The 17,998-nt window shown below is 41.0% G+C and overlaps 1 protein-coding gene across 2 annotated transcripts; it reads left to right on the forward strand.

Moving 5' to 3' along the window:
- Positions 1–3,004: 3,004 nt before the first annotated feature.
- On the forward strand, positions 3,005–17,815 carry LOC311035734 (putative carboxypeptidase X1). 2 transcript variants are annotated; one of them, XM_084044137.1, is made up of 13 exons: positions 3,005–3,392; positions 4,454–4,563; positions 6,763–6,902; positions 7,534–7,618; positions 8,015–8,165; positions 8,353–8,441; positions 8,779–8,902; positions 11,188–11,384; positions 11,947–12,126; positions 13,217–13,511; positions 15,135–15,274; positions 16,459–16,561; positions 16,756–17,815. In XM_084044137.1, exons 1-13 carry the CDS (start codon positions 3,047–3,049, stop codon positions 17,082–17,084), a joined length of 2,289 nt encoding a protein of 762 aa, XP_083900263.1. In that variant the 5' UTR covers positions 3,005–3,046; the 3' UTR covers positions 17,085–17,815. The 2 variants fall into 2 exon arrangements, with proteins under 2 accessions (XP_083900263.1, XP_083900264.1); XM_084044138.1 differs by lacking the exons at positions 3,005–3,392; positions 4,454–4,563 and having other exon boundaries at positions 6,798–6,907.
- The last annotated feature ends 183 nt before the right edge of the window (positions 17,816–17,998 follow it).

The raw sequence follows: 17,998 nt of genomic DNA on the forward strand, positions 1-17,998 counted from the left end.
CTCATTAATAAATTATTAGACCTTGTGTTAAGAAACCTTCCTGTGATACTGCAAGGGGTGGGGGCGCAAGCTTATACAACCTCTTCATTTTCAGTCTCTTCAGTTTGTGCTGATCCTCTTGGTAACCGGAATAGTGCCCCCCTGACTGTATCCATCCTCTACACTGTTATCTGAAACAATCCATAAGATTATTAAATATACTGTAAAATATAGAGCAGTAGTCTTTCACATACTTGGTTCTTCTCTGATAGCCTCTTTTCTTTATAAAAGGATCATCAGAATCTAACTCTGAAATAATACACACATTTTCCTAACTCTCACATTCAACTTATCCTGGGATAACAAAGTTCAGTGGAGATCATATCATTTAAGCACATTGTTTTGTCTCTTAATCATTCCATACCATGACTCTGTTCCCTTCACCACTTGTCGTCCTATCAAATGCTCAACAATCACAGGCCACCTCTTAATAAGTAGCCTATACTGATTTTATATTTCCTATTTTTGTATAAATGTTTTTGCTGGAGGAACCCTATAGGCACTATAGTCTTGATTTATTGCTTGATTGCTTGATTGATTGATTGATTGATTGAATTCTTTATTAGCAGTTTGAAAACAGTAGGCAGTACAGTAAAAAAAAAAACTATGCTTAAGTAAAAGCATAGCACAGGGGCTTGTTTCCATCGTGGCCATTGTACTCAATTCATCTTCATGACATCAGCATCAACACTACAAGCAATAATATTATATTTACCAAAAAAAATGTGTGGGGGGTGACGGGGGGACGGGGGGGGGCAGAGGATTCCACTCACACAGGGCTTCAGTGAAACTCCCTGAGGGTGAGCCATGTTGCCATTTGGGTTAATTCAGGCTTACCTCAGATAATTGCTTCTCAAACAAGCATTTCTGTCAATTGAAATTGAATTCACACCCTAGACCTATAAAAGACAAAAACTACCTTTCTGCGAAAAAAATAAAATGCAATCAAAAAAATATTATTAAAAAAAGAAAGAAGAAAAAAAGACAAAGACACAGGACAGGGAATGTTGCTCTGAAGAAGAACTCTATCTAATTCCTGCACTACAGAATGAGAAAAAAACACGCAGATTGACATACCTGAACAACCTTACAATTATGAATTATTTGATTCCTCTTCTACAAGGCTGAAACAGTGTTCTTGATTGATAGATTTTTAGTGAGGAGTGCATTTCAAAACGGAGAGACCAAAGGCACTTCATCTTACAAATAAAAGAGAAATGTATTTCTATGACTTCTTTTATATGGGGCTCTTTTTAGAACCATATTACATTGGCTGTCAGATGTTGTACTCCTTTCAAAAGAGTTAGTACAGTCACCCTTTGTGTTTCATAGGGAATGTTTCCAGGACTACAAAGATGTTCTGTTGAAGAAGTCCAAGGAGTACAGTGAGAGCAAAACAATCAAATGGAGACCACTCTACAAAATCCTGAGTGTTCATTTGACTCTGAGTGTACAAATGGAACCAAAACGTAGGTTTTTAGCGGTGCCAACCGCTCTATATTTGACTTTGTCTGTGTGTATGTTTGAGCATGACCTCAGCATGACCTCAACAGCTGCGGCTGATTGCAACACAAAGATGCAACCAGTTACACAAATTATACACAAACAGGAGTGCAACACACACACGCGCGCACACACACACACACACACACACACACACACACACACACACACACACACACACACACACACACACACACACACACACACACTTTTGAGTAAAAATACTTAAACTGAGTAAAAATACTTAAAATGAGTAAAAATACTTAAGATGAGTAAAAATACGTAAAAGATGTTAAAATGAGTAAAAACACGCGCCCACACATCAAATAGATTTGTACCAACTGAATGACAGCACACACTCATCAAACAGAGTAGGCACCGCTTACTCACACTGGGTGTGATTTTTATTGTGCATGCTGCTGATGCAGTTGATGTCCAGGGGAGAATGGCCAGGGTGTGGCAGGAGCAGAGAATGTTAAACAAAACATTGGCAGACAGAATCATTTATTCTTTCTTCAGCAGTCAAATAATACAGTACATCAGCCATGACAACAATGCACCTGGCTGTCTCAGTATAAGATGCAGACAGAGGAATTATATGGGCTATTATTACACCTTTATTTAAAGCCCATCATCCTTATTGAGGGGAAGGCTTTCGCAGGAAATAGAAGCGTTGTGAGCTTGTCGATCTGCTAATTTCTGCGAAAGCCTTCCCCTCAATAACAGAAAACATAAAATACACTAGAATAGAGCCCTGAGGGACTCCGGTCAACCATATGGGGTTTAAGTGGTCAAAATAATTGGCTCCAAGTCAAACATATTGTGGTAATTAGGTCTCAATTAAGTTGCTTTATGATTTACGAGTTATGATGCAATCAGAGGTTTAATTTCTCCAGTGGTTAAAGTTCGCTTTGCCAATTTAATTTAATTTAATTTGCCATAATGCTAGAATTACATTTATATTCCATGTAGAATTGGACATCTACAGTAGGCTATACACTCATTTCTCCACACACTAAACACTGTAATTTCTCAATGAGAGAAGAATGACATATTTAATCATTGTAATAGTGTAGCGGTAGCCTTCTCAAATAAAGACATTTCACTGTTCACTAAATGTTCACCATGGTGTAGGCCTATGCAACAATTAACTCAATGAACTGAGTGACAAAGAATGGAAAATGTATAGGTTTACGACTTTGTGCAGGGAAAAAGTTGGTTGATAAATAATGCAATATTTAACAAATAAAAACCTTTTGTGGATAACGTTTATGCTGGCTTTGACGTGGGAAGTGACTGAAAGATGTGCGCGTGCAGTCCTCAAGCCTATATAAACCACATGTAAACTACAATCATGCGCTTGTTTTTTATGGATTACGGTTTTTGTAGGAATTAGGGGAGGGAGGTGGGGTGGGATTGGGGAGGTGGATGCAGCGGTTCGGGTCTGTCTGTCTGTCATCTGTTGAACCGTTTCTGCAGCAGCCTGCACCAAACAAAGAGAAAGATGGAAAAGCTTTTGTGCATTTGGACTGCAATACTTGTTCTGAGGAGTTTTGACGACACAGGAGCACTGATCACTAACGCTACGTCTGGTCGCTATTCGTTTAACACAAGTAGACCTACAGCTGCTGCAACTTCAGATTGGACTGTTTCTGTCACAGTGAACTCTTCCATTGTACATCAAGAGACCAGATCGACATCTACAGCAGCGACAGAGATGCTCACCACTACTGTCAGAGATCATCAAACCGTCAAGATAAATACTGAAAAGGATGCTGAAGAAACCCATAAAAATAAGGAGAAAGGCGAAACTACTGAAAGCAAGACAGAGGCTGCACCAAAACCACTGGGTAGTTAATATCAGAGCTCTAATATGTGACCTTTAACCCCACCCACATCTATTTTTTGTTTTCATTTGCGGGAAAACTAGATCATGAAATTATCTCAATTATAAAAGCAATTACCTACATTCAATTAGTTTAAAGTATATTCATGTAATATCTCTTAAAGTAGACCGATACATACATACATAATTGTCTGATAGCCTAAGCCTACTGAATTAAAAACGTGATGCATGTAGCCTATATAAGCATTCATTTCTTGGCCTGTGATATTTGAAATGTATAAGGCAGTGCAGTGCAGGTGTATCTCAACCGACAAATACATATTTGTCTTGGATTCAAAGCATATTGAACCAATTTATAAAGATTGTGTGAAAGAGGATTTTCACATGCCATGCTACACCAGTTAGTGATTATGTCAAATGCAAGCCGAATCCCTTAAAACTACACCTTCCAGGTACCAAAATAGTTTTATTTCAAATGAATACAACTGAACTAATTTCTTCATTGAAAGTGACAACATGTTTTTCATCTTGTTAGTTAGCCTCCTGTTATTGATCTCAACGCCATAAAAACCTGTCAGCTGTACTAGTAGCTCTTGTTCTCCACAGTATGCTTTGACTTGACTCTCCAGACCCGTGTCTGAGCAGTGGTGTCTCATATTACATACATACACTGTCCATACTTTTGCACGGGTCCACTTTCCTTGACTCCCAACATAGGGAGAGAGAGAGTGAGTGAGGTGGGGGTTGTGGGGGTTGGGGGGCGTTGTGGTTTCCTCAAAACCTCCATGGAACTCACCCAGTAGTATTAAGTATACTTACGACTTTGTGGGGAGTGAGAACATAATGGTCCAATACTACATTTAGTGCTGGGACCTCATGTTACATCAGACTGTGAGGCTGCTTACTCAGAACAACCAAATGATGGTATTTAACCCTTCAGCAGCCAGACCAGAATAGTTTTCCTTGAATGTAAAATCTGCATCCCTATAAGACAAGTACAGAAAGACATACAAATACAGAAGAACACAGAAGATGGTATCTGATAATGCTTTCATTCTTCTCCAGACTGTCCTCCACTTGGCCTGGAGTCCCTGCGGGTTCAGGACAGCCAGCTCCAGGCATCTTCCTTCCAACGGACAGGGCTGGGCCCTCATAGGGGCAGGCTAAACATTCAGGTTTGTCTAAGCTCATTCTCTCAGAATCATGGTCTACTGCCTTTTTTTTACCCCCTTGATGGAGTCAGGATACTAGGAAAGTTGTGTGTGTGCGTGCGAGAGAGAGAGAGAGAGAGAGAGAGAGAGAGAGAGAGAGAGAGAGAGAGAGAGAGAGAGAGAGAGAGAGAGAGAGATAGAGAGAGAGACAGAGGAGAGGCACAAGAGAGAAATAGTCTCTAAACCAAAATTGTTCATACAGTATGTGTTTCCAAAGACAGGGGTGTTACCCACTATGCCATGTCTGGGAACACATTACTTCACATACATTGTCTTACTGAACATAACTGTATCTGTACTGTACTGTACTGTACTGTACTGTACTGTACTGTACTGTACTGTACTGTACTGTACTGTACTGTACTGTACTGTACTGTACTGTACTGTACGGTACGGTACGTCACGGTACTGTACTGTACTGTAGACTATAGCACATATCAACACATAACACTGCCCCAATGCGTTGGTCAATCACCACAAAGTTATGTGGTTATCTTCATTTATCTGAAATTATTTTTAAGTTACTTTTTTTCAGCATTCGTATGCTTTATTTCCTAGATATGATAGTACATTACATTACATTACATTACAGTCATTTAGCAGACGCTTTTATCCAAAGCGACTTACAATAAGTGCATTCATCATAGGTAAGGAACGAAACTACTAATCACCAGAAGTCTTAAGTGCATTTTCTGCAAAAACAAGTAACCAAGAGTATACCTAGCGCTAAGGTAAAAGTGCAGTATATCAGCTACCTACTTTCTTAAACAGATGAGACAAAATAGCAAAATCAAATGAGCAAGAGCTAAAACAAATAAGTGTATCGACTAAACAAGATCCAATAAAACCATTTAAACAATAAAACAAGAGTTCATACAACTAGTTAACAACAAGTAGGCCAGGCAAAGAGGAAGGGTAGTGTTTCCTGAAGAGGTGGGTTTTCAGCCTGCGGCGAAAGATGGGCAGTGACTCTGCTGTCCTGACATCAATGGGAAGTTCATTCCACCACTGTGGGGCCAGAACAGAAAAAAGTTGTCAGCGTGTAGATCGACCAGAAGGACCCTTGAGTGACGAGGCAATCAGTCGCCCCGAGGTGGCAGACCGAAGTGGTCAGGCAGGGGTGTAAGCATCGACCATAGCCCGGAGGTAAGAAGGAGCTGTTCCTTTCACTGCCCTATAGGCTAGCACCAGGGTTTTAAACTGAATGCAAGCCGCTACGGGGAGCCAGTGTAGAGAGCGGAGAAGGATAGTTGTGTGGGAGAACTTGGGGCGGTTGAACACCAGACGAGCCGCAGCTTTCTGAACAAGCTCCAGAGGTCTGATGGCAGATGCCGGAGCACCAGCAAGGTGGGAGTTGCAGTAGTCTAGGCGGGAGATGACAAGAGCCTGGATGAGCACCTGGGCTGCCTTCTCCGTGAGGAAGGGGCGAATCCTCCTGATGTTGTAGAGGAGGAATCTGCAGGACCGTGTCACTGATGCAATGTTTACCGAGAACGACAGTTGATCGTCCAAGGTCACACCCAGATTCTTCGCAGTCCGAGTTGACGTCACCACAGCATTATCAATGGTGATGGCCATGTCTCGGTGCGGACAGCCCTTCCCCGGGAGGAACATCAGCTCGGTCTTGTCCAGGTTGAGCTTCAGGTGGTTCGTCGACATCCACTCCGAGATGTCAGCTAGACAAGCAGCAATGCGTGCCTCCACTTGTGCATGTGTCAGAGGGGGGGGGAATGAGAAGATCAGCTGGGTGTCATCGGCATAGCAGTGGTAGGAAAAGCCATGGGAGTGGATGACGGCACCAAGAGATGTTGTGTAGAGAGAGGAAAGAAGAGGACCCAGAACCGAGCTTTGGGGAACCCCAGTAGTGAGCCTGTGCGGTTCTGACACAGACCCTCTCAGCATCACCTGGTAGGAGCGACCTGTCAGGTAGGATGCAAACAGGGAGAGTGCAGAGCCTGAGACACCCCTTGAGATAGTAGAGAGCGATAGGAAGCCATTGACAGAGAGAGGAGAGACATGCGATACAAGACCGGGAATCAGATTTGTACTAAATGCACTAACTGGCTGAACCACCAGGCACCCGTTCATTTGAAATCTAGATTATAATATACATTTAACTTAATCCAGATGGCAGAAAAAACCCTCATTACTTTGCATTTCTAGTCAGGCATTGAAGATGGGGACCTGTATGACGGGGCTTGGTGTGCAGAGTACAAAGATCGGAACCAGTGGCTGGAGTTGGACGCCATCTACCTGACCATGTTCACTGGAGTCATCCTGCAGGGCAGGAACTCCATCTGGAGGTCAGGTACTATCAGGGTCAATATGTATATATCAGTTTCATTCCAAAATGAGTTATCCACTATTTGAAAAAAGTGAAACCTGCTCATATGAATTGAGAAAAATTACCAATGATCAATTATTATGGGTAACTTAAAAGAAAAGAAAGAAAAATGTTAAAAAGTTAAAGCTCCAAATTCTATTGCAAGTCTATACTGTAGCTATTTATTGGAATATAGAGCTATTTAACACTTTTAACAAAACTAAATATCACTTACACCACCTTTAAGTCTTTTGTTGATCAAATGGTTTCCCATTGACCAAATTTAATGAGGATAAATATTTCCACAATATAACATTTAGGAAAATAGCTCATTATTTAGTTAAGGTTGTTATTGTTAATTTTAAGCATAGTAAAAATATATATTTAGTGATTTGAGGTCATTGAACTCGACTACTACTTATTACAACCCTATACAAGCAGTACTGTACTGTACTGTACTGTACTGTACTGCACTGTACTGTACTGTACTGTACTGTACTGTACAATCAAAGGCGAGTCAGTGGAAAGAGTCCATCACAAAACATGCATTTATATTGCTTAAAGAGGTTTTAATTTCTTGTACTTCATCTGCCATCTTGGTGTGGTTACAGCTGGGATTGGGTCCATACATACAAAGTGCAGCTGAGTAATGACTCTACGGACTGGGAAACCTGTATGAATGGGACAGAGGAGGCGGTATGTGTTAATACCTTTTTATTATATGTACATATATTCTATTAGTTATCTTATTGGCTTTTTGAACTATTCCTCCAACTGTACTATTTGCAACAACTATGCTTAGTTTCTATATTCTTTGTATCTCACATTTAATATTCCCGATAACCACCTAAACTATATACTTAGTTAGTTGACCGTGGTCAACCTGGGCTCTATATTTGGTCCACCCCTTTTTTCCCTCTGCTGAACATCAAATCTCTTCGCTGAAAATAGCTGATCTACAAGCTCACAACACGGCACGTTGTGAGCTTGTAGATATGCAATTTTTGCAGAATGTTCCCCCCAAATTAGGGAAACTATAGGTTTCAATTGGTTCAATAGCCATAGTGTTTCATGTAACATTGCATTGTGCAGGTATTTAAAGGGAACCAGGACCCAGAGACTCCAGTGCTGGCACTGCTCCCTGTTCCCACTGTTGCCCGTTTTATCCGCATCAACCCTCAGACCTGGTACTTTAATGGCACCATCTGCCTCAGGGCTGAGATACTTGGCTGTCGTGTTCCTGGTATAGTTTTAAAACTTTTTTGTTTCAGACATACAACTTCAGGGCTCTGGTATTTATTTGATAATGTGTTGGTGAAGTATATAGTTGGTAATTGAAGTCCTTGGCTAATAAAACACTTTTGTAAATTTGGATTATCTCTGTTTTAGAGATGTTGAAGATATCCCATTGAACAGATGTTTCCTCATAGATCCAGATGATGTGTACTACTCAGACACCGAATGGGGATCAAAAGACAATCTGGACTTCAGGCATCACAACTACAAAGAGATGCGAAAGGTTAGTCAGTTCCTCTTCAATCACAGAGAGACCACAGACCAAACATGCATGATGAGTAACATGGTTTTTGACCGTAAAGACTGTCATTAGCCTCTATAAAGATAATGCCAAAGCTTTGACTCAGAGTCCTGAGAGTTTGCAGATTTGCGGAACAAATCTGCATCTGCTGTAGATTTCGATGGATGGATAGATAAGATTTTCCTTATGAATGAAGTAAATTTGAATAAAAAGTTCAAGTTGCAAGCTCAAGACATTGTCTGGGATCCACAAAACTAAGACTTTACCATTTCGTATGAGCCCTCCCACTGACAGGGTTTCTGTCTCCTTTCACTTGAAGCTTATGAAGTCTGTAAATGATGAGTGTCCTGACATCACCCGCATCTACAGCATAGGGAAGAGCTACATGGGACTCAAACTCTACGTTATGGAGATCTCAGATAACCCTGGCAAGCATGAACTTGGTAAGATGGATTCAAGTGTTTATTTTGTTTTCTGTTTGCAGGAGTTTTTCCATGTATAGGAAACTCAGGGAAGATCACTGCAATAAACACGACTAAAGATGACTTACAGTACAAACAGTCCATGTAAAATATAGAAATGGTGGCATAAAAAAACTGAAGCTGAAACTTAGTATTATTAGTTTAGGAGAAGGTCAAAAGTCAGTTTTTTTTACAAAGTTGTTTGTAATAAATGTCATAAAACAATTTTGTACAAGCAAGTAAAACCATAAATACTTATAATGACTAATGCTTATCCATTGCAAAGGAAAGGATTAGCCTATATTATTAATTATTAGCTCCCTATACTCCAAATGTATCCATACCCAATTTGCATAATACAAATGTTTGAGGGATTTCCTTGCAAACCGATAGCACTTTCTGCCCAGTAAAATGTCCCTGTGTGCAAAGAAATTGCCAATGACATTATCCACTTTCAACATGGTATCCCTATTTTGGGCATTATAGGAAAACATATTCAAAAACTTAGAACATTTTTAAAAAATAGCAAGAACAGCTGATCTACAAGCTCACAACACTTGCAATGTGATGCGTTGTGAGCTTGTAGATTGGCTATTTTCACCACGTGACACCATTGTGCGTAGTAGAAGTAGAAGTATAAAATATGGCTTCAGTGGTTATCCAGTCAAGTTGCGGTTGCCTTAAGTTCAACAGCCTCTGGGATGAACTGCTTCCTCCATTCTCTTCATGCTAACCTGATAGTGGCTGTTTAGGGGCCCACTTGAGCTTCCCCTTGTGTTTATACAGCCTGAGCTCTAGAGCAGGACCGGATAGGAAACCCTGCAGTGTCCTGTTGAAAAGGCCTCTCACATAAACAAACAGATTATGGTTTAAAATTCAATAGTTCAAGACTATGTATTCACGATCAAAACCAAGAAAGGTTCCTTTGTTAAACTGAGTAAAAATGCATTATGCACATAATTTGGCTGTCCTGTCCGGTAGCTACTAGTTGTGGTCACTGGACTTGTGCCAAAGTGAAAATAGAAGTAGAGCTAGTCTTCTTGGTAACTTCAAAGACATGAACACATTTTAGATTTACTTTTCTATCTGAGAGAATGAGAATGTAGGCTATTCTTGTGCAAACAGCTGAGTCTCATTCACAGTGGTTTCATGGATAATTAGGTCCCGGTGCAGAATTTTTATGGGCAATGGCAGTGTTTGGACTCACTATTTCTACGCATCATCTGAAATGTTTCATCAATAAAAGACCTATGTGTTTATGGGCATGTTATTGAGTCTTGATTCTTACAGGACTATATTTTATGAGTCCACTAGTCTTATTGAATTACAGAGAGTTCTGAATTGTCTCTAGAATCTGTCTGCTGACAGTTTTCCTCTGATGGTAAATCATATTAACCATAGTGTCTAAGCTTAAGGCAGGGCTGGACCTGATTGTTAACCAAAGGATTATAATGCTATCTGCTTTAATTGGGTTGCATTAATGTGCACCTGTGTATTGCATGTGAGTTTACATTGCATTTGCACACCAAACAAAGATGAATCATCAAACTCTTGCGTTTTTCTATTAGTCCCTAGCAAAAAAAATGCAGTTTTCTTTTCTTTCTTTTTTCTGTTTTACTTGGCCCATAATATGACAATATTCAGGAATGTCTGCCTTCAGGCTAGGCCTATCCATTTATAATCATTGGCAAGTTGCTGTAGTTCACGCTTTTGCCACAATACACAAGGGCTTGAAAACTTTATCTGAGACTTTGAATGCTTTCCCAATGTTCTCCTGGTCTTCGGCCAACAGCTAAAGAGTCCGGCTTTCAGATGCTTCTTGTTTTGTGTGACTTGTGTGTCTCATTAGTAGTGAATTACCATGCAATTTTATTTTTGTATGGCTGCACCAATTCAAGCAAGGCAAATTAATTTCAGGTCAAATTCAGTTGAAGATGGTGTGGTCTAAAGGAATTTTATGCTACAGTTAAAACACATGACATGACCAATAACCACAATTTGTACAATCCAAACAGAGCCCGCATGTTGGACTAGTGACTCACCCAGGAGTGCAAATCAAGATATTCTTCTGTTTCTCTTCAGCTCTTTATAGTCTAATCAAATTAACACTACCCCTGTACAGAAATCAGGGATCTTCTTTGTTTTGCCTCAGAGGAACAGTAAATAAAATCGCAACCTTCTGTTTAGTTGCCACCTTTCTAACATGGTACCTGATAACCACTAGCAAAGACATCCTGTAACTGGCTTTCTATTGCCCCTCTTGGCAGGTGAGCCAGAGTTTCGCTACGTGGCAGGGATGCATGGGAATGAGGCTCTTGGCCGAGAGCTGTTGCTCAACCTCATGCAGTACATGTGCCGGGAATACAAAGGGGGCAACCAGCGCATTGTGCGCCTGGTTACTGAAACACGAATCCACCTACTGCCTTCTATGAACCCTGATGGCTACGAAGGAGCATATGAGATGGTACACAAAGGAGATAATGAATGAGTATGGTATTAGACAGACTTAGTAGGAGTTGGACAGTAGAGATGTTTTTACAAAATGAGAGGGGAGTAAACTTTTTTTTTTTTTCATGGTGAAAACATTCAAAACATGTGGAGGAAGGGAGACAAAGTGGGGGGAATTCAGTCCTGAGCCAGCAACGAAGCATGCCAATGTATTATTGATAGATTGGATTATAGATCAGACAGACAGACAGACAGACAGACAGACAGACAGACAGACAGACAGACAGACAGACAGACAGACAGACCTTTATTAATCCTGTGGAAAATTATAGTCATCATAGTGGGATAAAAACAAATATACAAGTAAGGGTAAAGAAGTACAGAGAAGTAGTACTAGTAACAAAAAAGTTAACATCAAGGTAACATGTTGATATTTTAGTCTTTGCACAATGCATGAACTGTACAATTATTTAAACTGTCAATGTGCCTCTGCACCAAGGGCATCAAGTCAAATTCGTATGCAGTAATTGAAGTTGGTATGTAACATGATTGTGATTTGTGTGATCGATTGACCGTAGGGCTCAGAACTGGCTGGCTGGGCCCATGGGCGGTACAGCTTTGAGGGGATTGATATGAACCACAACTTCCCTGACCTCAACAACATACTGTGGGACGCTCAGGAGATGGCGGTGGACAAATCTAAAGTCAGCAACCACTACATCCCCATCCCAGAGTACTACACCAAAGAAGATGCCATGGTAAGTCAGTTATTAACCACTTAAACCCAATATACGTCATTGACCGGGGTTAACCACACGCCTATAAATTGTCCCCTTTCTATTTTCGTTTTTCACCAAATCACCTTGCGGAAAATAGCCAATTTACAAGTTCACAACGTTACACATTGTGAGCTGGTAGATTGCCTATTATCCCAGAATGTGCACTATTATGACCAGAATAGGGACGCTCAGTTCCGACTTTATAAGAGGGAAAGGGCAAAGCATTTGGCCCCACTCTGTCTGTCAAAGTCCGACCACACCACCTTCCGCAGCACTCGCATTTCCTGGGAAGAGCTATTCCCTTATCACACAGTGATGGCCCCTGTCAGGATGCTCTGGAAGGCAGTAGAGTAGAATCATTGCAGGACCTTCTCTGAGACCTTGAATATCCTTAGCTGCCTGAAGCGGTACAGGCGGTGTCTCGCCTTCTTTGCACTGGTACCCTGTTGACCAGGAGTCTGCCTAAGACACGCGATCATCTCCTTGGTCTTCCCGACGGTCATTTGAGATTGGGCCCACCACTGTGTCATCAGCAAACTTTACAATGGTGTTTTAGCTGTTTCTGGCCACACAGACGTGGCTCGTGGGTGTACAGTATAGGGAGTACAACCCTGGGGGCTCCCGTATTTAGGGTGAGGGTGGTAGAAGTGTGACTGCCTAGTACCTACTTAAGACCCCGAGGCACTAACAATCAATGAATCAGCTCATGAATCTGCTCATGCAGGGGAAAAAAATCTCTTTTTCTCCAGGGAATCCGAGGACATCTTGAGATGTTAAAATCATGTGTGCTGACTGTGCTTACCCTCAGTGGCATGCAAGCAATATCAGATGTTTCGAACAGGAAATCAATTCAGAGCTGAAGAAACTGCTTTATTTTTAGCTGGGAAACAATAAACTATTCTTTAGTAAGAGTTCAAACTTTAATACCAAACATCTGTTGCAGTCCAGTTCTATCGTTATGAAATCATAAGAGATTTTCTTTTCAAGGACAGGAATCTCATTCAGAACCTCACAAACTGCATTCAAGCTGATACTGATACTGATACTGTTTAACCCTTCCTCTTCTCAGGTTGCTCCTGAGACCCGCGCAGTCATCAACTGGATGCAGAACATCCCGTTTGTCCTCAGCGCTAACCTCCATGGGGGTGAGTTGGTGGTCACCTATCCCTTTGACTGCACCCGCGACTGGATCCCCCAGGAAGACACCCCAACGTCCGATGACGGTTTCTTCCGCTGGCTCGCCACTGTCTACGCCTCCACCAACTTGGTGATGGCCAATCCTGACCGTCGCCACTGTCACTACGAAGACTTCCAGCAACACCACAACATTATCAACGGGGGAGCCTGGCACACTGTCCCTGGGAGTGAGTACCTCAGCACACAGTCAAATCCTCAGGGTTCATTTAACCCATTAAAACATGGGAAAGCATCTGTTTCATTTTGGATTTCAGCTATATATATACCAACATCAGTTTTTCAGAAAACTCTTAGGATTTAGAACATTGGTTTAGAACAGTGAGTTTCAAAAATAGCAGATATACAAGCTCGCAGCGTGGCACAAAGTGACGTCCTGAACGTTTTTTTAATATCTTGAAAGTGTTTGAAAAACACAAATCTTCTCTTCTGGGGGTCCCTGGCACAAACCATTTTCAGTTGGGGGGGTCCGCGGCCAAATACATATCATTTTGTGGGTCCTTGGCACGAAAAAGTTTGAGAACTACTGTATTTGTACTGTATTTTCGACTATTGCCTGTTTCTTATATTATTTGACAATTTAAATCTTCTCAGTCTGTGTCTGAGTCTGTTTCAGAAACCTGCCTACCAGTGGATAACAAGCTGGGGATTTCAAGCTATTAGAAAGTTAGAAGGAAAGGAAAGTTAGCATGCTGAAATAGAAGCCATTGTTCTTGCATTAATAATAATATCAAGTTACCAACAACAACACTGTTTAGGGCAGTGGTGCTGACAGAGATTATAAATGACAAAACCTGCCTACCAATGATGTCATTGGTAGGCAGGTTTCTGAACTGTCCACAGTTCTCCTCTGAGACACAGAGTGAGTAGACAGAAATGGTGTCATCTTATAACGAGCATTAATGAGGACCAAATATACTCTATGAAGTTCGGCTGAAAATGGGTGACGTGGTCCTTTAAAGGTTCTATGACATTCATTTTCACTTTTTTTATTTTTTATGTTTTTTGGGGGGGTTTTATGACCTTAATTAGACCCAAAAAAACTGAACTTTGAACATTCAATGGATTTTCTGTGGTCTGGGGTTTTCTGATTTAGAAGGCATTTGTTGAATCGGCCTGGGTTAACTCTTGACTTGACCTGACAAATGAACCCATAAGGGTTTACATCCTATAAAGAAAGATTTCCATCATAGTCAACAGTGAGATTTAATGTTGCTTAATTTACCCTTGTCCGAATGTGTGTCATGTTTGTATTTTTTCAAATGATGGATATCTCATTTTGGAATGAAACAACTCATTCCATTGGGGGTCACTAGAGGGCATTACTGTATGTACTGTGCTGGTTCTTCACTCATTAAGGAACATGTACTGTACTTCATCAAGTTCATCCCTGAAGAATACTTGTTTGTTTGTCTTGGACGAGTGTGATATGAACTAATTCCAGACATCTGTTAAAACGTTTTTGTCTGTCATCAACTTGGCTGTAAAAAGTTCCCTGTACACAGCTAGGCTGCAGCTGCAAAACAAGCTTACATATATATATATATATATATATATATATATATATACACACACATATAGATGTATATACTGAGATCAGAGACTGTTTTACTGAGCTCATGAACTTAAATGAACTCTCCTCCACACTCGTCTCCTGGTTAATATAAACAAGAGTGCTAGCGAAACCAATATTTACAACTGGACCGTTCACCCTCTTCAAAGCTTGACGCACTAAGTCTGGACCCTGTGTTTCTATTATGAATCAGACGCTTGAGTGTATATATGTCCCGCAGGTATGAATGACTTCAGCTACCTCCACACCAACTGCTTTGAGGTGACAGTGGAGCTGTCCTGTGACAAGTTCCCTCATGTCAGTGAGCTTCCCATCGAGTGGGAGAACAACAAAGAGTCTCTACTGGTTTATATGGAACAGGTCAGTCAGTTGTGTCGGTACACTGTCCCAGTGGTTCTCAACCTTTTCAGGCTGCAACCCCCCAAAATAATCATATTTGAACTGGGGACCCCCCCCCCAAAATAATCATATTTGAACTGGGGACCCCCCAAAATAACCATATTTGAACTGGGACCCCCCACTCTGTCAAGCACTTGGAATGTAGGAGTTGAGGCCTTACATTTAGTTTGACTTGGTTCCACTGATAAATATTGTGAAAATAGCAGATTTACAACTTGTAGATCGTCTATTTTCGACTATTGCCTCTTTCTTATATTATTTGACAATTTAAATCTTCTCAGTCTGTGTCTGAGTCTGTTTCAGAAACCTGCCTACCAGTGGATAACAAGCTGGGGATTTCAAGCTATTAGAAAGTTAGAAGGAAAGGAAAGTTAGCATGCTGAAATAGAAGCCATTGTTCTTGCATTAATAATAATATCAAGTTACCAACAACAACACTGTTTAGGGCAGTGGTGCTGACAGAGATTATAAATGACAAAACCTGCCTACCAATGATGTCATTGGTAGGCAGGTTTCTGAACTGTCCACAGTTCTCCTCTGAGACACAGAGTGAGTAGACAGAAATGGTGTCATCTTATAACGAGCATTAATGAGGACCAAATATACTCTATGAAGTTCGGCTGAAAATGGGTGACGTGGTCCTTTAAAGGTTCTATGACATTCATTTTCACTTTTTTTATTTTTTATGTTTTTTGGGGGGGTTTTATGACCTTAATTAGACCCAAAAAAACTGAACTTTGAACATTCAATGGATTTTCTGTGGTCTGGGGTTTTCTGAATAATTAGGCTGAAAAGTAATCTGTGATTGGCCCCTGGACTTTGATGTCACAGTTCATTAATCCCGCCCCCTCTCCTCTCCACCCCTCCCCTATCCATTCCTTTGGGGGGGGTGAAGCAGAGATGATTGACAGTCAAAATCCCTCAACAGCGACACCCGCAGGCAAAGATTTTTTTTTCATTGCAGTTGAAAAGGCTTTAGAAATCAGAGAGAAAAAATCCTGCCATGGATCACTGGAGTGGATTTCTTCAGTTAAAACCTTTAATACACGTTTGAAGGACCATGATGAATACTTTTAATGTGTTGTAAAACTGAATGTCATGAAACCTTTAAGTGTTTGGTGTTCAAATATGTACTCTCCACTTAGGTTCACAGAGGAATAAAGGGTGTGGTGAGAGACAAGATTACCAAAGAAGGAATAGAAGATGCTATAATCAAGGTTGAAGGCCACGACCATGACATCAGATCAGGTAGACATCTTTGTTCTATTGAAATTGTGATGCATTATAAAAGATACATCTGCCATAAATAATTCATAATGATTAATGAATGGGATGTTGGGCATTTTTGCAGATTTGTTCCCATTGAAGGAGGTTCTTCCTTATGTTTTGTTTTTAAATCTTGTAGCTCAATAATTTGTATTCCCTGCCTGTCATCTCTGTAGCTGGTGACGGGGACTACTGGCGCCTGCTGAACCCGGGAGAGTACAAGTTGGTGGTGTGGGCTGAGGGCTACTTCCCCTCCATGCGGCGCTGCCGCGTGGGCATGGATCCACGTCCCACCATCTGTGACTTCAACTTGACCCTTACGCCCAGGCAGAGGCTGAAGGACATCAGGGCGAAAGGAGGGAAGGTTCCTCAGGACCTTCAGTTGCGTCTTCGTGCCCTGAGGCTCCGTAAGCTGCGTGTCAGCACCAAGGCCATCAATCGCAAGCGCCAGAGCCAGCAACAGCAGCAGAGGAAAGCACGCTCTGCAAGAGCTAAGAGGGCATGATGAGTGTCTGGGCGAAGGAGTGTGCACATTAAGCATTTACATGCACAGAAATAAATGAACGTTCATATCCCTATTGAGGCAACACACCAAAGTGGTCCTGCAAATGCCTTACACTAAATCAAGGTGTTCATCGCAGTAAGCATAACCCTATTAAAACCACTGGAGTTGTGCTCAGTCTACTTAGGAAAGTAAACAGCAACCTTAGTGGATTTCTTTAGTTGAGTCGTGAAGCAATGCGAAACCATTCTAAAGAGGCTGTCTGCTTGTTGTGTCTGTGTGTATGTATTTCACTCTGTGACATACATATACATCCAAATACGTTTCATTCCAAAATGATAACATCGGTTTTAAATCAAGTGACCGTCATAAGGTCCTTACTTGAAATACATCTTGAGGCATCATGTTGTTGCCTATTCTTACATTATTGATAGCACACAATTAAAAACACAATACTGCTGCTTTTTACAGGACTGTATGCAACACAATCCTCAGTGTTAATTCAAAACTCTTGTACAGAGTGGATTCTGAATGAAGCACGATGTCTCGGAAATGAACGGTTTACCCGCTGCAGTATCTATTTTATCCTCTTGCAAAGGCTTTGGGGATTATACGGTATGAGGATCGAGTGATTGAGTTTGTGTATCAGCTGGTCTGATAAGTGAAATGTTTTTCTAACACTGTACTTATATTTTACAATGACTATTAGTCCACCAGGACCATTATAAATATCTCAGACAAATACAGTATACCGTTATTGTCTCATCTTTATTCTCAAGCCCTTGTGTTAGGATTAACTTATGCCTTTTGGAAGAATCAGTTTAGTTAACAATGAAAGTAGTTCATTATATGATTTATTTCCTTTCAGCCAGGCCAGGCATTCAGACATTCTTGCAATGTCTGAGAATGCACAACTA

Source organism: Gymnoscopelus microlampas, assembly GCF_963454915.1.
Source record: "Gymnoscopelus microlampas genome assembly, chromosome: 20".
Taxonomy (NCBI): domain Eukaryota; kingdom Metazoa; phylum Chordata; class Actinopteri; order Myctophiformes; family Myctophidae; genus Gymnoscopelus; species Gymnoscopelus microlampas.

What these genes read in the sequence shown, in the direction of transcription:
- LOC311035734 (XM_084044137.1), top strand. Translation starts at nt 3,047, where the DNA reads ATGGAAAAGCTTTTGTGCATTTGGACTGCAATACTTGTTCTGAGGAGT. An exon ending in TGAATGGGACAGAGGAGGCG is followed by an intron (nt 7,619 to 8,014) that starts GTATGTGTTAAT and finishes TGCATTGTGCAG; the next exon opens with GTATTTAAAGGGAACCAGGA. An exon ending in ACTTGGCTGTCGTGTTCCTG is followed by an intron (nt 8,166 to 8,352) that starts GTATAGTTTTAA and finishes GTTTCCTCATAG; the next exon opens with ATCCAGATGATGTGTACTAC.